The sequence below is a fragment of the Schistocerca cancellata genome, chromosome 8, assembly GCF_023864275.1.
Source record: "Schistocerca cancellata isolate TAMUIC-IGC-003103 chromosome 8, iqSchCanc2.1, whole genome shotgun sequence".
Lineage (NCBI taxonomy): Eukaryota > Metazoa > Arthropoda > Insecta > Orthoptera > Acrididae > Schistocerca > Schistocerca cancellata.
Genome location: NC_064633.1, coordinates 192,990,207 through 193,016,538, shown reverse-complemented (window position 1 = coordinate 193,016,538; position 26,332 = coordinate 192,990,207). Strand labels below are relative to the sequence as shown.

Genomic DNA, 26,332 nt, shown 5'->3' with positions numbered 1-26,332 from the left:
AGGGTTTTTTGGTGTGAAGGAAATAACAGGTGTCAAAATGCAGGTACTGTTGGTGCTTGGTGGGTTTATTGTAGACAGAGGTGCTGATGGAGCCATCAGTGAAGAGGTGGTCAACATCTAGGTAAGTGGTACGTTGGGTTAAGGTGGACCACATGAAGCGGTTGGGAGAGAAGTTATTGAGGTCATGAAGGAACAAAGATAATGTGTCTTGGCTCTGGGTCCAGATCATGAAGATAGCATCAGTGAACCAGAACGGCCGGCCGGTGTGGCCAAGTGGTTCTATGTGCTTCAGTCTCGAACCGCGCGACCGCTATGGTCACAGGTTTCAATCCTGCCGCAGGCATGGATGTGTGTGATGTCCTTAGGTTAGTTAAGTTTAAGTAGTTCTAAGTTCTAGGGGACTGATGACCTCAGATGTTAAGTCCCATAGTGCTCAGTCATTTGAACCAGAACGAGGGTAGGACTGGTGTTTTGGGAGGCTAGGAAGGTCTCCTCTAGATGACCCATAAAAAGTTTGGCATAGAAGGGTGCCATGTGGGTGCTCATAGCTGTGCTCCCAATTTGTTTATATACCTTCCCTTCAAATGAGAAGTTGCTATGGGGTAGGATAAAGTTCGTAAGGTGTAAGAGGAATTGAGGTATTGGATTTGGAGTCCAAAGGACTTTGGGAAAGGTAATATTCATTAGCAGTAAGACCACGGGCATAAGGGATGTTGGTGTATAGGGAGGTGATGTCAACAATGAGTAGTGGGGATCCAGGAGGTAAAGGGGTAGGCATGGTGGAGAATCAGTGAAGGAAGTGGTTGGTATCATTTACATGCTAGGCTAGATTACAGGCAGTTGGTTGGAGGTGTTGGTCAATGAGTGACAAAATCCTTTCAATGAGAGCACAATAACCAGCCACAAAGGGGCACCTAGCATTGTGGGGTCTGTGGATTTTGGGGAGCATGTAGGAGAACGGCATGTGGGGTGTCATAGGGGTGAGGAGGGAAAAGAATTCAAAGGAGATGTTCTGGGAATGGTGTAAGGTGTTAAGCAGGGATTGGAGGTTTTGTTTCTCTTCTGGAAAGAGATCACTCTGGCATAGTTTATAGGTGGTGGAATCAGACAATTGGCAGAGGCCTTTTGCCAGGTAGTTACCGTGATTCATGATAACAGTGGTGGAACCTATGTCTGCAGATACGATGGTTAGGTCAGGATTTGTTTTGAAGTTATGTATGGCTGTTCTTTCTTCTACTGAAATGTTGGTGTTCTCAGGAAGGGACGTGGGGAAGGATGGTGAGGTGAAGTTGGAGGTAAGGAATTCCTGGAAGGTGACCAGTGGGTAGTTAGGTGGGGAGGAGGATCGTGGTTGGATGGTGGTACGAACTGTAAGAGGCAGGATTCAGTATTGGAATTAGGGTGGTTTTGGTTGGAGGAATTGATGGCAAACAAATCCAAGGCACAGCCATGGGCACCCGCATGGGACCCTTCTATGCCAACCATTTTATGGGCCATCTAAAGGAGACCTCCATAGCCTCCTAAAACACCGAACCCCTAGTCTGGTTCAGGTTCATTGATGATATCTTCATGATCTCGACCCAGGGCCAAAACTCTATCTTTGTTCCTTCACAACCTCAACACCACCTCTCCTGTCCACTTCATATTGTCCTTCTCAATTCAGCATGCCACCTACCTAGATGTTGACCACCTCCTCTCTGATAGCTCCATCAGCACCTCTGTCCACATTAAAGCCACCAAGCACCAACATTACCTGCGTTTTGACAGCTGTTATTTCTTTCCCACCAAAAAATCCCTCCTATATAGCCTGGCTACCTGGGGACGGTGAATTTGCAGTATGCTGAGGGTCTCACCAAGGCCTGCATAGACAGGCACTATTCCCCAGGCCTAGTCCACAAATAGATCCCCCATTCCATTTCCCTCACAATCTGAATTCTCCAACCACCCCCAAAAACCAGCCACAAAGGAGTTTTCCCCTTCGCCACCCAGACTGGAACAACTGAACCACATCCTTTGCCAGGGCTTTGATTACCTTTCATTCATTGCACCCTGAAATGAGGGACATCCTACCTGAGATACTTCCCATCTCTCCTACAGTGGGATTCTGTCACCCACGCAACCTCCACATCATCCTAGTGCATCCTCATGCTACTCCCAATCCCAACCTCTTGCCCCAAGGATCATATCCCTGTGGAAGACCCAGGTGCAAATCCTGCCCAGTCCACCCAGCACTTACTATTCCAGCCCTGCCACATGTTCATCCTATCACGTCAGGGGCTGGGCCACCTATGAAAGCAGCCATGTCATTTACCAGCTCTGTTGCAGTCATTGCACAGTTTTTATATTATATGACTGCCAACCAGCTATCCACCGGGATGAACGGCCACAGCCACACTGTGGGCAAGGGTAAAGTAGACCACCCTGTGGTACAACATACAGCTGAACACAACACACTTGATTTCAATGTTTGCTTCACTACCCGAGCCATCTGGATACTTCCCTCCACTACCAGCTTTTCTGAATTGTGCAGATGGGAGTTATTCTTACAACACATTCTCCGCTCCCGTAATTATCCTGGCTTCAACCTACTGTGAGATACTGTCCTCACATCCTCCACGCAAGAGTTTTCACCCTGTATGTCCTGTCATCTCCTCCCCATTCTTGTCTCCCACCCTGTTTATTTGTAGCCCTCTGCCACTGCATCCAACTGTCTTTACCTGTTTCTCTCATGTTTTGTTCCTTTTCCCCTCACCTCCCTACCCTCCCCCCCCCCCCCCCCCCCCCTCCCAAAGCTCCTGACACTGCAGCTGTTGGACTCTGGTCCCTGCACACTCCACCAGACAGCATTCGTCTCTCCCCACACACGTACACTACTATCCCTTCCCCTTCCCCTTCCCCAACCCCTTCAGATTGCTACTTGCATCCAATGTGATGTTGCATTCTGGCCTGAGATGCTGGACTTAGTGAGTTTTTGTGTGTGTGTGTGTGTGTGTGTGTGTGTGTGTGTGTGTGTGTTTACAGGCAAAAAACTGTGGTCAAAAGCTACATTTGAGTGTCTTGTAAATGTGCCTGCCTGCAACTTTGACATGTCTTCTTTATGGTAAGTAGCAATCTATCTCTTCCTACAGTCCATTGCTTGAGCTCACATTCTCTGATTTTTATCATTATGGTTATTTCACGAAGGTGCATTTTGAAGGAAATGGTATGATACACAATTCTTCTCGAGTCCTACTTATTCAGAATTTTAACAACAAGTATAATGGAAAACACCTGTCTTGAGCTGTCTACCACTGGAGTTTGTTGATGATCTCTTGCGATTATGAAAGATTTCCATGACAAAATGTGGTGTTCTTCTTTGGATCGTCTCTATCAATCCTAATTGATAAGGTTCCCAGTTTTGTGAACAGTGTTCAAGAATCAGCCGAACAAAGGTTTTGTGAGCTACCTTTAATGTGATTGAATTACATTTTATTAAATTCTTTCATCTGCTTTCCCTACAACTGCTTTTATGTGGTGCCACTTAAGACTCTGCAGATGCGACTCAGATATTTTACAGTTGTTACAATTTCTGATGATGTTACATTAGCATTAATTTACTTATCCTGTGCACTAATTCATTTCAGAGTACTGTGTGTGTGTGTGTGTGTGTGTGTGTGTGTGTGTGTGTGTGTGTGTGTTTACAGGCAAAAAACTGTGGTCAAAATCTACATTTGAGTGTCTTGTAAATGTGCTTGCCTGCAACTTTGACATGTTTACTGTATGGATGCATTTGTCTTCGTAGGTGTTCTGAGTATTATTATACTATGTAGGTAGGGGTAATGAATCCATTATTATTATACTGATTTCATGTTCAGTACATTGATGTTTATGATGAGCAAAATTTTTATCTAAGAAGCAAAAGACAGTTACAGTTACAACTATGTACCATTCAGCACAGAAGGTTTCAACATTATGCCCTTATAAAGTGCTACATTTGAGCCCCTGAACATAACCAGTAGCAAACAGTCTTACTGGACGGCATACAATAAGTGTTGCAGCTGGTCTGTATGACATTCAGTTGGTGAGGCTGACTGCTCAGTTATGTTCTGGCAATGAGGCCTAGCACTTGATATTGGCATATTGCGAAGACTGGCTTCGCTACATCATAAAGCCTTGAGTCCAGAGCTGTCTTACTTTTCTTATATTGATACAGTTGGTGTTTATGCTTGTGCTGTTCTCAGTGGACAGATTTATAAAAAGCAATCATGTGTTCCAATATACGAACTAGTTTCCTGATTTTTCTTTGTGATCACCGAAACAATGTTTTGGTGGGGAAAGTATGTTCTTTAGTGACTCACTTCCAGAACCACAGAGACATACTTTTATGTTATAAAAATAATGTATCTGATATTAGTTTTTATAGTGTGTGAACGTCCTTACAGTCCTACAAACTAACAAATGTTAAAAATTTTATCAGATCTGTTCCTTGAATGTATTTCTTGTTTCACCTGAGGTTGAGGGGAGAAAAGAAGTTAGATGGTTTCATGCCACTGTATTTCTGTTTGCTACAAAAACACACTCCAGTTAAAAAACTGGACTGCTGAGTTTGCAGAGTCTGTGTGATAATAACTTCAGTACTAGAAAATGTGCTATGTGGTTCAGAAATTGAAAATGAGAATATATTGGACCATAATTTGTCTAGAATGAGAAATTCTTGCTTCTGCTAGTGAATTTTGAATTTATGAATTTGCTTTCTTTTTTTTTATATAGGAAACAGAAAAACCGTGCATTTTGTTACTTCTGTCAAAGTATACAGAGACTACCCCAATGTGCCCAATGTGGAAAAGTAAAATGCATGCTCAAGACTGGAGATTGTGTTGTACGTCACGCAGGAGTTTTCACAACTGGCCTTGGCATGGTGGTAAGTTTTTCTGTTTCTCCAAATAACACAATGTCCTGTGGAACATTTCATATGTTGCTTAATTCCCAGAGATTCCTAAAACTGTTTTTTACTGGTCAGTCCTTACATTCTTTGGTTAAGTTATATACAGGGTTATTACAAATGATTGAAGCGATTTCACAGCTCTACAATAACTTTATTATTTGAGATATTTTCACAATGCTTTGCACACACATACAAAAACTCGAAAAGTTTTTTTAGGCATTCACAAATGTTCGATATGTGCCCCTTTAGTAATTCGGCAGACATCAAGCCGATAATCAAGTTCCTTCCACACTCGGCGCAGCATGTCCCCATCAATGAGTTCGAAAGCATCGTTGATGCGAGCTCGCAGTTCTGGCACGTTTCTTGGTAGAGGAGGTTTAAACACTGAATCTTTCACATAACCCCACAGAAATAAATCGCATGGGGTTAAGTCGGGAGAGCGTGGAGGCCATGACATGAATTGCTGATCATGATCTCCACCACGACCGATCCATCGGTTTTCCAATCTCCTGTTTAAGAAATGCCGAACATCATGATGGAAGTGCGGTGGAGCACCATCCTGTTGAAAGATGAAGTCGGCGCTGTCGGTCTCCAGTTGTGGCATGAGCCAATTTTCCAGCATGTCCAGATACACGTGTCCTGTAACCGTTTCTTCGCTCACTGCAGGCCGACCCGTTGATTTCCCCTTACAGAGGCATCCAGAAGCTATAAACTGCGCATACCATCGCCGAATGGAGTTAGCAGTTGGTGGATCTTTGTTGAACTTCGTCCTGAAGTGTCGTTGCACTGTTATGACTGACTGATGTGAGTGCATTTCAAGCACGACATACGCTTTCTCGGCTCCTGTCGCCATTTTGTCTCACTGCGCTCTGGTGGCAGAAACCTGAAGTGCGGCTTCAGCCAAACAAAACTTTGAGTTTTTCTAAGTATCTGTAGTGTGTCGTGACCATATGTCAATGAATGGAGCTACAGTGAATTTATGAAATCGCTTCAATCATTTGTAATAGCCCTGTACTATGTTAAAATTCAAGAATTAGGTCAGGCATATCATTTACAAGCAACAGCAAGATTAAAAGTGCAGTGAAGGGTGTCACAGTGTGTGCTTCTTGAGTGTATCTGCAGCTCATAGGATTAGTTTCTTCTGTTCGAATTAATGGTCATAGACATCAATTAGTTCACATAAATTGAGGCATATCTTTACCTTTTCTGCAGCCTGTCTGACAAATACTGTTACTTCTAATTGAAACATCCTAGTGACAAGTGCTTTCCTTGTTACCATTTTCAAAATTATTGCTTTGTTAGGAAGTAATATCTTTGTAGTGTGTTCAGGTGATATTGGACCTCCAGAGAGGAAATTTCAGCAAGGAGAACATTGTGTGTATCTTTCAGGCAGAAGAAAAATGATAATCTTAGGAAATTGTTAAAAGATAAACAGATGAAATATCTTTGTAGAAAAGTTTAGTAGAATGTAAATACTGTGGTGTAAAGGGACCACTCACCAAAAACCAGAAGCTTTGAATCATTGACAGGCACACACAAAAAAGAAAGAAAACTTGCTAACTTTTGGATTAATCCTTTTTCGAGATAGAGATTTGTGTGTGTGTGTGTGTGTGTGTGTGTGTGTGTGTGTGTGTGTGTGTGTGTGTGTGTGTGTGTGTGTAGATAGATGTAGATGGTGTGGCAACAGTGAGTTACCAGCGATTGAGGCTAGGACGATTAAAGGAGCATGGATATGTTGCAGGGATAACCCCCATCTGCATAATTCAGAGAAACTGGTGGTGGAGGGGAGGATCCAGATGACCTGGGCCATGAAGGAACAATAGAAATTGAGCATGTTATGCTCGAATGCATGTTGTGCCACCAGATGATCAAGAAAGCTTCTCTGAAATACACAGATGGAAATTATCCGTGCAACACACCTGTTACTCCTGTAATCATCCTGCTCTGTCTTCAGTAACCAACTGACACCACCTGCTTCACCCAACAATTTCCCCTTCCTCTGTCCTGCCAGCCCCCCCCCTCCCCCCTTTTTCCATTTCATTTCCTCAACTCATCTTCAGTGTGCACTGCTCCCCACCAGCTCTAACAACTGTGCATCACATGCCTAGCCCATGCACTTGCCATCTCTCTTGCACATTCCTAGCTGGAAAACCAGCTGCCTCCCTCGAAGCCATTTGCCTCCCATCGTCAACCCCTTTCCCTGCCTCCCAGCTCTCTCTTCCTTTATCCACACCACATGACGCAACTGCCACTCTGGTCTAATCCACCAGTCAAAATACAACAGCACTATTTTTTTCAAACTAGTGTCATGGAGGTACATAATTTGTGTGTGTGTGTGTGTGTGTGTGTGTGTGTGTGTGTGTGTGTGTGTGTAAGCGTTAATATTTTAGCAGTCTTTTTCATTATACCTGTGTGTTGTTTGATGCCTCCTCAATATGGTAATTTGTAATGTATTCTTTCCATATTGCTTTTATTTAATTGCAGTTACATTTTGTTGATTACTTTCATTATAATTTTTTCATCTGTAATTGTCTTCACTCATATTTGTTTTTAGGGAGCCATTTGTGACTTTTGTGAGGCCTGGGTATGCCATGGGCGGCGTTGCCTCACAACACATGCATGCACATGTCCACTACAGGATGCCGTTTGCATTGAGTGTGAACGAAGTGTTTGGGATCACGGTGGGCGAATCTTTTGTTGTTCATTCTGTGGCAGCTTCTTATGTGAAGATGATCAGTTTGAGCACCAAGCATCATGCCAGGTTCTTGAATCAGAGAACTTTAAATGTAAGTATATGATTTCATATTTCTTCTGTCAAATTATCGTACACTATGTGACCAAAAGTATCCAGACATCTGGCTAAAAATGACTTAAAAGTTCGTGGCACCCTCCATCGGTAATGCTGGAATTCAATACTGTGTTGGCCCACCCTTAGCCTTGATGACAGCTTACACTCTCGCAAGCATACATTCAATCAGGCGCTGGAAGGTCTCTTAGGGAATGGCAGCCCATTCTTCACGGAGTGGTGCACTGAGGAGGAGGGGTATCTGTGTCAGTTGGTGATGCCTGGCATGAAGTCTGCATTCCAAAACATCCCAAAGGTGTTCTATAGGATTCAGGTCAGGACTCCGTGCAGGCTAATCCATTACAGGGATGTTATAGTCGTGTAACCACTCCACCACAGGCCGTGCATTATGAACAGTGCTCGATTGTGTTGAAAGATGCAGTAGCCATCCCTGAATTGCTCTTAAACAGTGGGAAGCAAGAAAGTGCTTAAAACATCAATGTAGTCTTGTGCTATGATAGTGCCATGCAAAAAAACAAGGGGTGCAAGCCCCCTCCATGAAAAATACGACCACACAATAACACCATCGCCTCCGAATTTTACTGTTGGCACTACACACACTGGCAGATGACATTCACCGGGCATTCGCTATACCCACACCCTGCCATCAAATCACCACATTGTGCACCGTGATTCGTCACTCCACACAACATTTTTCCACTGTTCAGTCATCCAGTGTTTACCCTTCTTACACCAAGCGAGATGTCATTTGGCATTTACTGGTGAGATGTGTGGCTTATGAACAGCCACTCAACCATTAAATCCAAGTTTTCTCACCTCCCGCATAACTGCCATAGTACTTGCTGTGGAATCTGTTGCAGTTTGGATTCCTGTGTGATGGTCTGGATATATGTCTGCCTATTACTCATTATGACCCTCTGCAACTGTCGGCAGTCTGTCAGTCAACAGACGAGGTTGGAGCGTACACTTTTGTGCTGTGCATGTCCCTTCACATTTCAACTTCACTATCACATCGAAAACAATGGATCTAGGGGTGTTTAGCAGTATCAGGGTGTATACGACCCGAGACAACCGGGAGATCCGGTAAAAACCCGGGAATTTTTTCATCCGGGAGAAAACCCGGGATATTTTTAGAATTCCGGGAATTTTTCATTGTTTTAGTTTTCAGTTACATTTTTGTAATTTTGACTGGTAAGAACCGATACTCTAACAAAGGATATTACTGTATCGTGCAACTGCAGAATAATACTTCAACAATAAAACATAAACGAGAGAAAAAAACAAAAATAACTTAAATTGCAAAGGAAATGCACCATATACGACGACACACACAGTGCTCATGCGAGCGTCTGCCAATTGAAAATGTGTCAAAGGCTTTAGGAAGACTATGCAGTGCTTCATAACAATAAATTGCCTCCAATGAGCGTGAAGTTGCAACTATTTACATTCGATTTGATTTAGCAGTTACGCTTGGGCTCATATGCATGCGCAGTTGAGTCACGTTTCAGTAGTAGATTCTCCCGCTTCTGGCTACAGGAATGTGGCTGTTGGTTGTGCAGCAAGCAGGTAGATGCTACCAGGAGAAGGGGGCACCAAATTCATATTCTTGAGGGGAAAAAACTTGTTTCACAAAGCGCCTAGCATCCAGTGCACATTTGTCTATCTATTTTTCATATGATTATAATAGAAGGAAACATTCCACGAAGGAAAAATATATCCAAAAACAAAGATGATGTGACTTACCAAATGAAAGTGCTGGCAGGTCGACAGGCACACAAACGAACACAAACACACACACAAAATTCAAGCTTTCGCAACAAACTGTTGCCTCATCAGGAAAGAGGGAAGGAGAGGGAAAGACGAAAGGATGTGGGTTTTAAGGGAGAGGGTAAGGAGTCATTCCAGTCCCGGGAGCGGAAAGACTTACCTTAGGGGGAAAAAAGGACGGGTATACACTCGCACACACACACATGTCCATCCACACATATACAGACACAAGCAGACATATATGTGTGTGTGTGCGAGTGTATACCCGTCCTTTTTTCCCCCTAAGGTAAGTCTTTCCGCTCCCGGGACTGGAATGACTCCTTACCCTCTCCCTTAAAACCCACATCCTTTCGTCTTTCCCTCTCCTTCCCTCTTTCCTGATGAGGCAACAGTTTGTTGCGAAAGCTTGAATTTTGTGTGTATGTTTGTGTTCGTTTGTGTGCCTGTCGACCTGCCAGCACTTTCATTTGGTAAGTCACATCATCTTTGTTTTTGGATATATTTTTCATATGATTTTGAAACTCTTCCCTGTTGGTTTTTGAACACGTTTTAAGTTGATTTCTGAATGAATCATAAGTTGACTTTTGAATGCATGTATAGTGTACGTGTCCTCTTGCATCTAGAAATAAACTTTCCGCAGACAAAAGGGGACGGGGCTGTATGAGCTGAGCGAGTAAAGCCAAACAGATGAATGCCAATCGCTGTCTGATTATGTGGTTGATTGGGTTTGCGAATGATCAGCATTGTTATATTTACTAGCGAAATCCGTAGATTCAGACTATCAGAATGAAAGTAAACGACTGACAGGAATAACAGGTGAGAGAGATTACGTATTATTTTCTCGGTGTATCCAAGAAAATGAATTTTGACAGAAAATTTTCGGCCAGATAGCTACGCTAGTAAGGACCAGTTTGTACAGTCCCTGGCTGACAGCCAGGGACTGGAAGTAACGCGTTGTTCGAACACGTAATAACGCCTAACCGGAAAATAATCGTGGGATAACTAAACCTAAGATTCTGGCAGGGTTCATGAAGTTAATCAGCGAACAAATTTTGCCAGTGGCAGCAATACCTACAGAATTGGTGATGACAAGATTGTTTGTTAGAACAAGGAAGGAGAAGAAACGAGGACATTAAAAAAATTATGGAAGAATAAGACGATTCCAAATTTATATAAAAATTTCGTAATACTACTTTTCGATCTCATGCTTGAGAAGCTGGTGTGCATGAATGAAATATGAAACCATTTCCTAACATAAAGCTTTTTGCTTGTAGTAGGCCTAATAGGCGTTTGATATTGGTACTTCGTGGATTATATTCTGTTGTGTTAAAAAATTGCTGCCATGTTAGAAAGGCCTATTTTGTTTTATCTAGCAGACAGTGACAAAATAGACGTAATCAGATCGAGAGACCACACCAGTCTTGGGTGTTATTTGTATTAACAGCTTTTTCAGTATTAGATAACGACACTTTGATTGTTCATGTATCAAAACGTTTGACGAACTTTGATGAGATAATAGATTCTTCCGCAGAAAGGAAAGCACATCATGTAAAGCTGTAGGAAGAGTAGAGAGAAAAAAATGCTAGGAGCTAAGGTTTGAAGAAATGTGTAACTTCTTGCTTATCTCTTGTCAGTATTGGTTTTATATATCCTATATTTAATTTTATGTCACACAAAACAGCAAGTTATTTACTAATAGGCAATAAAGAGTTCAGATTTTCTGAAGAGTTCTTGTTCTCTCGATTTCAAATAATCCCATCCGCTATTAATTGCGGGATTTTTTAAGAGGTGCAGGCTGTCAAACCGGCTGACTGGGAGCAGGAGAGGCACCACAGGACATTTCAATTTCCACTCTCCTGAATATAGTTTGGACGTCCGGTAGAAAAATGTTTTATGAAGAGGCGTGGCACTGCACTTTGGCATACTTAAGACCAAATAATATGTCTTGCATTTCCTCAAATACATATGTTTTATGTTTCAGACTTCAGAAAGATGTGCGCTACAAGATGCGCATATTTTGAAAATTCAATTTTTTTTTTTTTAGTATTGACCCAGTTCGCAAATGTCATACATCCAGGGCTGACGCACAGAGCAGTCTGAGTTATAGTGGGTAGTCTCCACGTGACCTGTGTTTACATTTAGTGATTTTGCTGTTTCCCCTTCGTTTAGTCTCACGTCAAATGAAAAGAAAACGGATATCTGTAGCCGGGAGCTATCAAGTGAATTAAAACACATTCACATAATTACGGAAGGCTGAAGTATGTCATTAGTTTCAGATATTATTTTATTTCCACCTTTCTGACTGTCAAGCATTAATCACCTTGCAGAACGATGAAGTTATTTTTGTCTGTTTGCTAAAGAAATTTGACGTTTGTAAACCTTTTCCGCAGAGGCCGTCAATGTATTTGAAAAGAAATGTTTAATTCCACAGTACTGGCTAATTTCAACTGTTCGCTGCATTTCAAGTGCAAGTTTTCATTTTCTAGCACGTATGGCATTATGCCATAATAAACCAAACATGATATAATACAGTACTGGTGCTCCAAGAAAATTTACGTCCCGAAAACCACACTGAAAAGCTTAATATCAGGTCGAGGTCTACTTCATTGGGAATCTGGACATACAAATGTGCACTTTAAATGTGCACATTTTAATATGGTTCACAAAATTCTGATTCTCTTGCAGTATCCTCTGATGTCTTGTTTCTTTTATGACATAATGTATGATCTTTCAGTGTTTTACACGTACGTACATACTGGCTCCCTACGTCATGATAGCTACCCAAGCACGGTGTCGCCTGTTATCTGCGCTCTCTGGCAACTGCTGAATCGAACCCATTTCTAACAGGTCAAGGGAAAATATTGCGAATAGCTGTTTGAAAAGCGTTTCTTTCAAAATAAATATTCCTTTACGAAAGTTGAACTATGTGCAAGAATGTACCATGAATTTATTAAATCACAGAGCGTTTGACTCTCATTTAAGAATCAACTCTTTGATGAAGAGCCATTTAGAAGAATTTGGAACCCTGAAGATCAGACATTCGTGTCATTATTAAAGATTTTACTGGCGCATTTGTGTGATATATCTTAAAGTGTAAAACGCGCAAAAAAGATTAACAGTATATGTGAAAGTGTAGCTTCTCTTGCAGCTTGAGACCAATATTATATGTGAAAGCTTTTCTTTTCTTGTAGCAACACTATGTATATTAATTTAAACTATTAACTTTCCCTGTTTGTGTGTTCGTGCTACTTAACAGTGGTGTTGCTGTTGGCTGATTGCATCACGTGTCCTATGCTCTGAATATCCACTGTCATTGGCTGGCGAGATAACGTGACATGAGCTACGAACGGCTTACAAAAGCGCATCGAAATCCCGATTTCAATGATTCGGAAAGTAACATGCGGTGTTTGGTGAAATTCCAGTGTATACTTTCGTAATACGAAAATACGCAGCGTACATGTTGATGCACATCAAAGATATTTCCAAAATGTGTCTTTTTCCCTGCGTTTCGTTTTATAAAGTGCCGGGAAATTGTACGCCCTTGTATAAAACCATAACTATTCAAAGGATTGATAATGGAAAATATACTCTCACCTGGGAGAAAGTGTATTTTTAACTGGGAAATCCAGGAAAATACGGGAATTTTTTTTTCCTTGTCCACGTATACACCCTGAGTATGGAAATCTCACGTAGAAATGTATGACACAAGTGACACCCAATCACCTGACCACGTTCGAAGTCCACGAGTTCTGCTGAGCGCCCCATTCTGCTCTCTCATGATGTCTAATGACTACTGAGGTCACAGATATGGAGTACCTGGCAGTAGGTGGCAGCACAATGCACCTAATATGAAAAATGAATGTTTTGGGGGGTGTCCAGATACTTTTGATCACATAGTGTAGTTTGAGATTTTCTAGTTTTTATTTCAGTTTGAGATACATTACCAATTGGAACTGTGTTGGAAGAGGGAATGAAAGTATAGTCTTTGACATGAAACCCGGCTGGTTGTTGCAATGACTATGTATATGCTGTTCATTTCAGATGTTATTAAACTTTGTAATCTCTCAGAATCGTAAGTCTGGCTTTCTGTGTGATCTGGCAAAAATATGGGACACAGTAGTTTCTGTGTGGTTTCATGTTCAAGCTGCTCTTAGTGCTGTATCTGCTTATGGTCTAATGGTAGACTTAGCACAGTGTGAATGCAAATTCAGTTATTCTAACCTACTCCTTCCTAGGTTTATTAAACTGTATTTTGTCCATATGCTGGAAATCAGTCTGATTGAAGCAGAGACAACTTTTCACTTTCTTACCAACCAATAATAGAAAATGCACATAATACATTTGTGCAAAACAGTTTGTGGCTGTTTATCCAGCTCAGAACACTTTTTCCTTGAGTTTGCCCACAGTGCAGTATGTTTTTCCAGGTCACAACACTTTTTGCTTGAGTCCACCCCCCCTCGCCCCAGTGCAGTAGCTGCTGACCACCGCCCACCTTCTGACACTGACTGGCATGTGCCCACCCCTTGCACTTATGATCTGCTATTGCATGTTTCTGCACCCACTTTGGTAACAATAAAAAGATTTATTGTTGTAGCTTGGGTTTCCATCTGATCAAGATAGTGGATGATTTCAGAAGTAATGAGGGTATAGACGGCAGACTGGCAAAAGCAAGAAAAGCTTCCCTCAAAAGAGAATTTTTCAGAAAATGTATGTAGATTTCATTGCATGAAGTCTCTTTTAAAAAGTTTTATGTTGACTGCAGCATTGTACTGAAGTGAAATGTAGGCAATAAACAGTACAGACAAGAATAAGGTTTTGAGATTTGTGCTACATGAGAATGTTGAAGATTATTTGCCTAGATCATGTAACAATACTTAGATTGTAGCAACTTGACAATTGATGTTTTAGCAAGTTGGGGCAGCCACGAACCAATCATAGTTCTTTCTTGAGTGCCAAATGCTTGCTGTGTTGCCTGTTTCGTAGGTACCTACAAGGCCTTACCAAGTGTATCAGCTTTCTGCATGTTGACACCACCACCACCACCACCACCACCACCCAACCTCTGCAATCCATCAGTCACAGAGTAATTTTATTCAAGCTGTAATGAAGAGGTATCTACATAGATGCATGCATGCATACATACATACATACATACTCTGCAAGCCATTGTGCTATGAATGTTGTAGGGATAGTTCATACTGTTGCTAGTAATACCATTCCCTCACAAATGGAGGAAAGGATGATAGCCCCCTACATCCCAGTGCTAATTCTAATTTCCTTTATTTTGTACTTAGTTTCCTTATGTGAGATGAATGTTAGCTGCAGTAGAATTGTTCATAAGTCTATCACAAAAGCTGATTCTTTAAATTTTGTGACTGCATTTCTTGAAAAGATCATCTTCTTCCCTCCACATATTTCCATCAGAGTTCATAGAACCTGTTTGGCTGTGGCTTAACCCTTTACCATCCGCATGTCATGTACAAATGTATTCGCTTGGCACCGGCAGCGCTAATTCGGATTACTTGGGTTGGTGCCGGCCGTTCTTGACATTATCGGGAGATTATAAATCATTAAGTTTTTGTAATCTCATCATTAGTTCTCATAAGGTCTCAACACTCTTCCCCTACTTTCATTAAAATGTTGAAGGTATACATACGTAAAAAATACAAAATTTGTTTGTTTCATATATTTGTTTATTTGCATTGTCTTTGGCACTTAGTATTTCTCTTTCATATGATATGCAGCAAAACAGTCTCCAAGATGTAACGCAACTCCACAAGACTTGCACATTAAGTTTGTTGTTCTTCTTTTTTGTATTTGGAACATACATGGCAGTTTCTCCATTTTCGTTTATTCATTTTGGAAATAAGTATTAGCTGGTGTTGGTTTGTGTGACTGTAAAGTCTATCAACCAGAACATAATGAGACGTACACAATGTAGTGGCAACCTCCCAAGTTTTGCTCCATGGTCTTTTTATCCACGAATCGGACACTTCCAATAAAAAATCGGAGACTCTTGTGTTCTGTATTGAAATATTGACATGTACAGAATGCATTAAATAATGTGCAGTGATAGAAGTACATACAAATATTTTTTGACCATTTTATCCTTTTTCTGTATATAGGGTAATAACTCAAATGTTGGTCTGCCCGATCCTATCCGTTCATATATTTGTTGTAGTCTAATACACTATCAGGTTTTTTTATTGTGTAACTGGTTTTTCTACATTTTCTGTGAGTGCTACTCAAAGTGGCATTATGTATTGTAGAGATCATTTGTATAGTTTTAGCTTTTAAAGCTCTCCATACCTGGGTGAATACTTCGCCTTTCCATTGATGACAAGCTTCAAACACATTGACTCTTGCACACTTTCACACTTCAATTTTTCCGGAAATCCTCTATTTTGCCCTATCATTCCACAAACTTGAATTTTATTTTCAAGTAACTTTTTGCAAGTTCTGCACTGTTATAATAATTATCCATGTAGAGGTGATGACACTTTCCATAAGAAGGTTTCAATACTTCCATCACTGTTTTTGCTGACAGCGGTCCAGTGCCGGAATATATCTTTAATGAGGAAATGTATCCCGTACTCAAATTGCACAGCATCCAAAAAAGTATGCCATATTTTGTAATTTTTGACGGATTGTAAACTTTAAAATTTAACTGTCCACGCCACGGTATCATTCCTTCATCAGTTGAGATGTTTTGACTTAGATTAAAAGTTTCTTTAAACTTTTTGGGAAAATAATCAATTACAAATTGCACTTTGTAAAGCCAGTCAGCATTATCTGGTTTATTGTTGTTGTCAGGAAAATGCAAAAATGATAATATTTGTCTGAATCGGTTGCAGGACATAATTTTGCAAAATATCGGTGTGTCTATCAGCGGATTCATTCATCAATAATCATCGATCCTTGCTCCTTCTCTCTTTTTTTTTTTTTTTTTTTTTTTTTTTTTTTTTTTTTTTTTTTTTTTTTTTTTTAAACTGTTTTCATAAGGATAGAAAGGTGAAACCATTTTCTAAGTTCGGGTTCTGTAACATCAACAAATTTGGCACTATTTTTATCCAGTTTCCTTCTATTGCAGTTTTGATTGTAGTACTTGTTGGTTTTGTTGCTAACATATTCAAATAGATCTTTCCCATTATATTATTCTACGATATCCTCGATGCTCTGTGTATCTTCGGGAAATATGTTCGGACCCGGAGTTCCTTCAAATTTATTATTGGTCCTCGGTAAATCAGTCTGACCACTGTGCACTCTCTTTTTCATCTGATTCATACGAGTTAGTTGGCTACTGTAGGTTCTTGGACATATCTTCATACATTTCTGCTTCACTTTCAATTTTTTTGATATCCAATGTCTTCTTCACAAACGGCCAAATCATCCAGAATGTCGGACAAGATGTCCACATATTCATCGTAAATAATTGTATCATCTCTTTCGTCTGCTGCGATGAAAGGGCACATGTGCTTATAAAAACAAAAAGCATGTTGACGTGTGTAACTTATTGTTACCTAAACAAAACACCAACAGAATGCAAAAGATACTAACGTGCTGTCGCCGGCCGCCGAGTGATACCGTGCACACTACACCACTGCGTTGTCGCCAGCCATTGACCGCTATTTCGCGCACAACACCTTTGTGATGTCGCCAGACGGCATAGTGTTAAGAAAAACTAGAAAGACATCAAACTTCCTGGCAGATTAAAACTGTGTGGCGGTTCGAGACTCGAACTCAGGACCTTTACCTTTTGCGGGCAAGTGCTCTACCAACTGAGCTAGCCAAGCATGACTCGTGCCCCATCCTCACAGCTTCCCTTCTGCCAGTACCTCGTTTCCTACCTTCCCAACTTTACGTAAGCTCTCCTGCAAACCTTGCAGAACTAGCACTCCTGAAATAAAGGATATTGTGGAGACATGGCTTAGTCACAGCTTGGGGGATGTTTCCAGAATGAGATTTTCACTCTGCAGTGTAGTGCTGATATGAAACTTCCTGGTAGATTAAAACTGTGTGCCAGACCAAGACTCGAACTTGGGACCTTTGCCTGTGAAAGAATGGTGTGTGTTACTCTTCTTCCAACGAAGGCTGTGGCTGAGAGCTTTGGTGTAAGTGTCCTTTAATTGTGCCTGTCCACAATTTAACATGTCATCTTTATGGTAAGTAACAATCTATCTTTTCCTACCTTGCTGAATAGCATTCCATATACCGATATGTGTTGATGTATGATACACCATTAGAAGTAAGAGGTAAATGTCTTCTACCATTTACCTTTGTCCGTATCTGTATCATCACAGTAACAGTTTTATCTTTACACAGAAATATTGAGAGAATGAATGTTATGTCTGTAATCACCGAGTAATGGAAAACAAATATTTTATTATAAATTTCAGCAAAAATATTAATACGTTCATAGTGTTAATTTCATTTATTCAAATTTCTGAATGCTTCATGAAAAGCCACAGTAACAGTGTTCAAATAAAGACCAATCTTACAAGAAGGTGTGGTGTCAATCCTCAAATATGTTACAAAAAATTAATACATTACATTGCAGCTGATTATCATGTGCAATCTATTGCTTTTTAACAACGTTGAGGAAAGTGATTTGAGTGTTAGAGGAGAAAATATTAAGAGTGATAAATATGCATGTTTTAATTGCTTCTTAGGTCAGTCGTGCAATAAACTGGGACAGTATTCATGTCTTCGCTGTAAAACCTGTTATTGTGAGGATCATGTTAGGAGGAAAGGCTTCAAGTACGAGAAGAACAAGCCAATCCCATGCCCAAAGTGTGGATATGAAACATCTCAGACCAAGGATCTCAGCATGTCCAGTGAGTATTATGTATATGCTATCTGTAATGTCTCTTAACTTTAAGGATAACTGACAGACCTGGTTAATGTTTTGTCTGACCTGTAATATTTTTGTCATAACTTCATATATATATATATGAACTTGATTGATTTTCAATGTGTGGAACATCTATTTAGATATTAGATTGTTTCTGTAGTCTTCTCCCTTGTCTAGTAATTGCTTTAAAGCTGTTACATTGTATGTAATTCTACTTGGCAAATTAAATTATTATTGCAATTATGCCATAACAGAAATCAGTGTGTCTGATTGTGTCACAGGCAAGAATTACTGCTTTTGTTTGTGGCCTACCTTCCATTGACTTTAAAGGACAGTTCAAAAACTGTAATGTTTGGTGAAGACACAAGTGTGCTAATCAAGGGTTCAGATTCAACCTTAGCAGGCACAGTTCACATGTTCACATGATAGCTGAATGTGGCTACAAGTAGTTCACAGGTAACAGTTTAAATCTTAAGCTCACAAGGCTCATACTGAGTGTTTCCAAACATGCATTAATGATAGACAGTAATGATCAGACACTAAATGAAACACCCTGTGTAAAGTTTCTTGGGTCAAAAATCAAACACTGGGAAGTCCACAATGGAATAACAATAATATGGAAAGGATAAATTGCTCCCCACCACATGGAGGAGCAGTTAAGCTGCAGACGAGCACAGTGAAAAAGATTGCTAAAATAATGAAGCTTTTGGACAAAGTCCTTCATATTCGGGGCAGCCACAGCACGGATATATCATTTTGAAGGTAAAACTGTTTCAGCTGTTTGCATTTTATCTGTAAACATAGCTGGTTTCACAACATTATAGCTACATCATCAGGTGCAGTATGTACAAAGTAATAGACAAGAACTAATGTAAGGCAAGAAAAAAATGAAAAGATTTAGGGGATGAACATACTCAGAAAATCAAGTCATATTCTACTACAAAAGAGAATGCGATGACCCAGCATTCAAAGTCAGCAATTTTTTTCCTGTGTAGTGGCCGTTAATTATTAAATAGCTTACGAAGACACAGAACGCTCCTGTGATACGGTCCCATGATATCTACGAATGACAAAATCTAAAGTGAGAACTTCATTCTAACAAACTAGCTGGCAGATAAAATACTACAAAATTCTTCTCACCACTTTGTAGGTGAGCTAACTGGTCCCCATATACCGAAAAAGTGGTCAGAAACTGTCCGTATATGATCATCTATGGGATTATTTAAAAGTAATCAGCACCAGTTTCTCATGTATCTGAAAAGTTTGAAAAAGAAACTGGTAAAGACCCACATTATTCAGTCTTAAACTGTGGGCCATTCCCCCCTCCAAAAAAAAAAAAAAAAAAAAAAAAAAAAAAAAAAAAAAAATTCCAATAGAAAACCATTTTAAGGCTTAGCATGAAACTATGAGCACTGGGTCATCCCAGTCTCTTTTTTGATCAGAACTTGACTTGATTTTGCGATTATGTTCATCCTGTAAATCTTATCACTTTTTATGTTTTCTTGCTTTACATGAGTTCTTGTCTGTCACTTTGTTCAGATTGCAACTGATGATGAAGCTTTAACACTGCAAAACTGGTCATGCTTATAAATTAAGTACATACAGCCAAAGTTGTTTATCTTCAAAAAGTCCTCCTTGCCACGAGGCAGAGAGAGAGAGAGAGAGAGAAAGCTTAATTATTGTGGCACTCTTTTTCATTGTGCATGTCTGCAGCTCAGTGTCTCCTGTATATGGTGAGTAACAATTTATCCTTTCCATATTGTTGTTCCTTGGGTTCAGTTGGATAAAAAGTTAAAATACTCAACACACCGACAAACTAGCCAAGGAGCTCAGGTCAGTTTGTAGAAACATCTCTGTGATTTGACCTAAAAGCTGATTTTGCAGATTTTCGCTTTCCATTGTCTTATGGACTTGACCTCTATGCAGTGCATCTAGACTAAATACAGTATTTATTTGTCAGAAGTAAGCTGTAAGAATATTGTTTAAAGTAAGTAACTGGTTATCTTGCAGTAGACTTTTAATCAATCTTGGAATTCTCACTCACTTCCTAAGACATTAGCTTCTCAATGTCAGCAGGAATCAGTTTCAGCTTAACTGTGATTTACACAATCACCGGAGGTTGATGCTCGCTTTGTCTGTGTTGCTGAATAAGCCACATGTGCTGCCCAGGTCACACTACAAGGCGGGCACCTCAGGGTGCACATCGTCAGTGGCTGGGTAGCAGTCCTGGTTTTCCTTAGCTGGGCATTAGCGAGTGCTGCCAGTCCTCTATAACAGTAATTACAGGCAAGCTTCACTGACCACCATGTGGTGTGGTGGTGGAACATTGTGTGTCGCAGGCTTACCTGCCTGGATCATGAGGATTATAAAAACCTTTACCATAAAACTCTGTCTCAAAGTGCACAGCTTGCTGGTGAGATGAATGGCCATTGAGGTAGAATGGTCATTAGAAAGCAATCCCTGGGGATATTGCTGCACCTTAGTTGTGTGAGGCCTTCTAAGGCAAGTGGAGCTCTGCCTGGGTGGACTTTTGTACCTCTAGCTGTTCGTGCAGATGCTGTGGCAAATCCACAACATCACGGAACACAGTGGGTGTACACACTCAACCAAAAGACTGAGGGAGGCTAGTACTCCTGACGATCATGTTATCTTTAGTGACGGGGCTCAAGAAGTCATAAACCAAAATGTGTTAATGTGCGTTAGTGATCGAGAGGAAGGAGACTTTAGAAAAAGTATCCTCTTTCTATATTCATAAAGGTTTAGAACAGCTTGCTAGCACCTTAAAATATACTGAAAGATTTTGAAATGGTTCCTTGCTGGTTGAATCTAACAGGTCAAAGCAGGTGGAACTTCTAAGGAAGTAAACTAATGGCTGGGTTTGAGATGCACAGCTCCCTCAACTCAAGCAAGGGTGTGGTCAAATGGTCAAATGTTGTGATATTATGGACATGGATATATATTGAAACTGAATAAAGAATGGACATCACAGGGGATAGTCGTTGTTGTACAAAGGACACCAAGAAATACTGGAGAGAGAGAGAGAGTAATCAAACTGTCATTGTGACATTCAATTCTCTATTCTGTGTGAACACACCATGGCAGGGTTCCTCCGACTTAGATTTAAGACCCTACATACCTAAACTTATTGTGTCAAAAATATTATAGAAAGGGTAGATTGCTACTCACTGGAAAGATGAACACATTGAGTTGCAGAGAAGTACATATTTTTATGTTGGTATGATGACCATCCATCTGCCCATCAGAATGAATGGCCACCACCAAACTGTGCCTCACAGTGGCGCAACAGCTGTCTGCACGCAACATGTCGACCTGTACAGTGAGTAGCAATCTATCTTTTTGTAATGTTGATATTCTAACCTGGACTTTTCACTGTTTGATTAAACCTATGAGGTGTTACAAATGCCAGTGAATTGCAGAGGTGAAATAACTGGCAGGAAATGTGGAAAGGCAGCCTGTTATTGTGCACTGATTGCCCATCTCCAGAAGTATGTATCAACTGTTCTAGGAGCCAGCCAGCCAGCCTGGAGCTGAGACTGCCAAATATTCACTAAGGACCATAAAACTCAAAAATATGAGTGACAAAGTGAATCCCTTACTCGGAAAGAATATAAGGCAATTAAACACCCAGCCTTTACCACTTCTTATGCTTCTTTGGTGACAAAACCTGTTCCCAAGGTACACACACTTCAATGTAAAAAATGTCCAGTGATGCAGTGCCCACCATCAGCACCTGTGCCTGTCAAAGCAAACAGAGTAGAGATACAGCAACCCAGAGAGATAGGCAAAACATTAACAGTGTACAGAGAGAAGGAGCACCAAAAACAGAGTGCCTGTCAAATTTCACCTTTACCCATCAAAATATTAAGAACAGATCATAGTATACATAACTGTTTCTCAGATCTTCAGTTTGATTACAGCAAAGGAAGACCATTCGGAACTGGAATGTAGTATTCTTTGTTTGAATCACTTACATGACAAAGTCATAAATTGAATAGTAGACCTTGAAATATGTGATTAGATAAAATTATTTGTCATTATACAATTAGGAAACCTGCTCTTTCACAGTTATAGTCCAGTACTAACAAACAGGAACTAAATTTCATTCACACCAGCATGGTGTGAAACGGGTAAGGGAGGGGGGGCAGTGGCTTTGACAGCATTGCTTCCCTGGTTTATATCTTTTATTTATACTTACATGATATTGATTAGTCACTCCTGTGACTTCTTTTTTGTTTTCTGAATATGAGAAAATAATTTGATGGAATATAAAGTTAAATCCTTATATAGTGTATAGGGACTGCTGAGCACTAAATAGGGATGTAAACATCATTCTGCAGCCAGGATACCTCTTTTGTTCTACATTGTAGTTGTGTTTAGTACTCTTATGAGATTTATATGTAGTGACTTGTCCCATTAGTTTGTCTCAGAAGGTCCCACGGAATCTGAAGACAAAATTTAAAATAGCTTTGACAATATTTGTGTGCGTGTGCGTGGTGGTGGGTGGGGAGGGGTCGAAATGAGATTTTTCCAGTTAAATATATCTTTCCCCATCCGATTCTCTTAGTGGGAACTGTTTTCTATGTCTTTCATTGTTTTTAATGCAACTTAAACATGGGTGTATTTTCAGCGAGAAGCCACAAATTTGGTCGGCAGAGTCAAGCCGTTGACGATGATGATGATGGAGACTATACTCCAGGAGGCAATGGTTATTACGGTGGATATACTGAAGGTAAAGTATTCTTTTATTTGTGATGGAGGTGTTTCTTATGTGTAAAACTTAGTGCAAAACTCAGTTTTATTTGCAATTTCAGATGAATACCATTTTTGAATTTTCTTACTGTTAACACATCATTATAGATAGTGAATTTTTGTAAAAAGTAATACTGCCTTTTCTTTAAGAATAAGTAAGGAGGTGAATGCGAGATAGTACCCCCACCTTATTTCATGCTGTGTAGAACTATGTATAATTGTCTATCTTGGTGCTTGCTAACCACGTTCTAGTTAACAGTGATCCAGTTATTGTCTTCTTCTGTTTCTAAAAAAAAAAAAGCTGTATTGAGTCAAAAGCAGCTACAGAAATTATGGACATGACAAAAGGGCAAAAGTTTGTGAGCCAGATTCAATGTGAATACTATTGTAGAATTTCATAAACTTTGGCTTATACCATTCCAGAATGTAGTAGTAGTTTTGTACAATGATAAAGTTTTGGAAAATGCACATGGCACATAGGAGACCATTAAATGCACATCAGACTTTTAAAAAAGGACAGTCATCAAACTAAATTTTAGTTTCATCTCCACACTACTTTACTAGTCACTGCCTTATTGTGAATTGTGTGCCAGAACCACTGTGCAGATTGACATGTCTGACATGTGCAAAACATTGTCAAAGATTAAAATTTTATTAAGGGCAGACAAACCCTTGGATTCTGACACCTACCCATGAAGACCTAATTTATCTCATTTATTGGTTGTATGTTGAAGTCAAGGGAAAGTGGGTCTGTGCCCACCATCTCTCACTGTTCTGCTTCCAAAAATGTCACACATTATGTTGCCATGAAATTTAACAGTCCACTCAGTTCGCAAGCGGTTTTCATTTTCAACTGGAGTGACAAGCAGCTGCCACATTACAGTTCATTGGAGACATTAAATTACATCCAGTATGATTTCCATAAACTATTACATCATCTAATTTGTTGGTAAAAGCCACAAACCCTCTAGATCTGTTTCATATAGAACTGGTTTTCAAGTAAATTGTAGGAGAAACTTTTCAAAGTGTGGAGATGTCTCAATGTGAGCTTATCCCAAATGTTTAATACTGAATCTCTGTACACAAGTGACATACACCTGTTTGATGAGTAACTTTAATCATCACAACTTGATTGGTGTTAATCAAAGCTTTTTAATTTTGCCGAATATGCTTTTAGATCAAAGAACTATTGAGCAGTCACCTTCACTGCACTTTCTTTATTGATATCTGTCTGACAAAACTTCCATATACATCCTCCTGTCTTCAAACTCAAATATATTAACAAGTTTTCTGCCAGAACACAAAAACAAATGCCATCAAAAAATTTGTAGATACATTTGCACATATTTGAAATGACTGCTTCTTTCGTAATTCAAAACAAGGTAAAAGGCAAAATATTAAGAAAAAGATTTATTGGAGAGAAGAAAAAAGTTTGTTTGTGTGTGGGAACATGCACACACACACACACACATACAAAATTTTTGTGCACCTTTCGATTCATTTTGACATGGCCTTCTGAGTGATTTTTCCCTCCATCCATTATCTGTATTGTTTTGTAACATCCTTTCCTAAATCTGAAATTTTTTCCCAATGAAACACAGCTAGTTGCAAAAGTTAGATGTATGTTGTCTTTCCATATGCACATATGCAAGAATCTGTCTTTAGTTTTGTGATCTAATGAAGAAAAGTAACACTCCTGTACTGTCCTACACATAGTTAAAAAGTTGAACAAAAATTAGCTCAATATCTATTATGAACAACATTACTCAACATCTCAACAAATAGATTGCTAGAATTTTATGGTTGGTGAATTTGTGTGAAGACTAGATGCAGTTGGAAAATTGAGAAGTAACATTAAAATATGTTCATTCATGCCCACAATAAATAATACATTTTCTTTCAGATGCAGCGGATGATGATGATGAAGATGATGATGAAGACGACGATGATGATGATTATGAGGGATCAGATGATGATACAGAAAGTGAAGAAGAAACAAAAGATGAAGAACAAGATACCAAATCAAAATAAGTTTTTTTGCAAATTCAGTTATAAATAAATGTACAAGTTATCCAGCAAATATATATTTGTTATAAATTTTGTATAAAATTATTGTTTTCTCTTAACGTCAAAGAATATGCTTCCTTTGTTTGCTTCATATTTAATTTACTTTTGTTATTACTTCCTGTAATTACTCCAGTTTTTGTCGACTGTTCTCTACAGGTAGCAATTCTTTTTTCTTCCTCCCTACTGAAATGATTTGAAGAATTGTAAGAGAATTCCATTGTTGTTCCAGTCGTAGTAGGTCACTGAAGTAGTAACAGATGAAGTGGAAAAATGTTGGGAGTTCATAAATTTAAATGTATTTTTCTTCACTATAACGTAGAGTATAGATTTGAATGTCAGGAAGTCGTTTCTGAAAGTATTTGTATGGAGTGTAGTGTGTGTGGTAGTGAAACATGGATGATAAATAGTTTGGACAAGAAGAGAATAGAAGCTTTCGAAATGTGGTGCTACAGAAGAATGCTGAAGATTAGATGGGTAGATCACATAACTAATGAGGTGGTATTGAATAGAATTGGTGAGAAGAGGAGTTTGTGGCACAACTTGACTAGAAGAAGGGATTTGTTGGTAGGACATGTTCTGAGGCACCAGTGGATCACCAATTTAGTATTGGATTGCAGCGTGGAGAGTAAAAGTCGTAGAGGGAGACAAAGAGGTGAATACACTAAGCAGATTCAGAAGGATGTAGGCTGCAGTAGCTACTGGGAGATGAAGCAGCTTGCACAGGATAGAGTAGCATGGAGAACCGCATCAAACCCGTCTCAGGACTGAAGACCACAACAATAAACAAGGCATTCTAGCCAACAATTGTGTTCTTTGTGTACGGAAGGCCCTATTTGTGTCCTCTCCATCATTCTTATCAGAAATTTTGCTTTTAATAATGGCACCTTTACTGGAATGCCACCATTTTATTTTTGTAATTAGACTGCATAATATACAATAATTCTTATTTTTTTAAATGGAGTCTTTGTCCAGTTACATAATTAACAGAAAGTGACATATTCAATAAGTGAGTTGTGGTATGAGGAGTGCTGACATTTGTAGCTTTCAATCTACCACATTATCATTGTTCAGCTTTGGATGAACAAAAGTTTGTTTGTAATTTGAGGTGCTACTGAACTGCTAATAATTGAATGCTGATACAGAATTT

At 39.6% G+C, this 26,332-nt stretch overlaps 1 protein-coding gene across 1 annotated transcript in view; it reads left to right on the top strand.

Moving 5' to 3' along the window:
• LOC126095033 (zinc finger protein 330 homolog) overlaps nucleotides 1-25,215 on the top strand; it is a 90,301-nt gene extending 65,086 nt beyond the window's left edge. The window contains exons 3-7 of the mRNA XM_049909696.1: nucleotides 4,750-4,900; nucleotides 7,479-7,710; nucleotides 18,167-18,331; nucleotides 22,997-23,098; nucleotides 25,022-25,215. Coding sequence (XP_049765653.1) covers nucleotides 4,750-4,900; nucleotides 7,479-7,710; nucleotides 18,167-18,331; nucleotides 22,997-23,098; nucleotides 25,022-25,149 — 778 coding nt within the window. The 3' untranslated portion in view covers nucleotides 25,150-25,215. The remainder of the gene's footprint in view (nucleotides 1-4,749; nucleotides 4,901-7,478; nucleotides 7,711-18,166; nucleotides 18,332-22,996; nucleotides 23,099-25,021) is intronic.
• The last annotated feature ends 1,117 nt before the right edge of the window (nucleotides 25,216-26,332 follow it).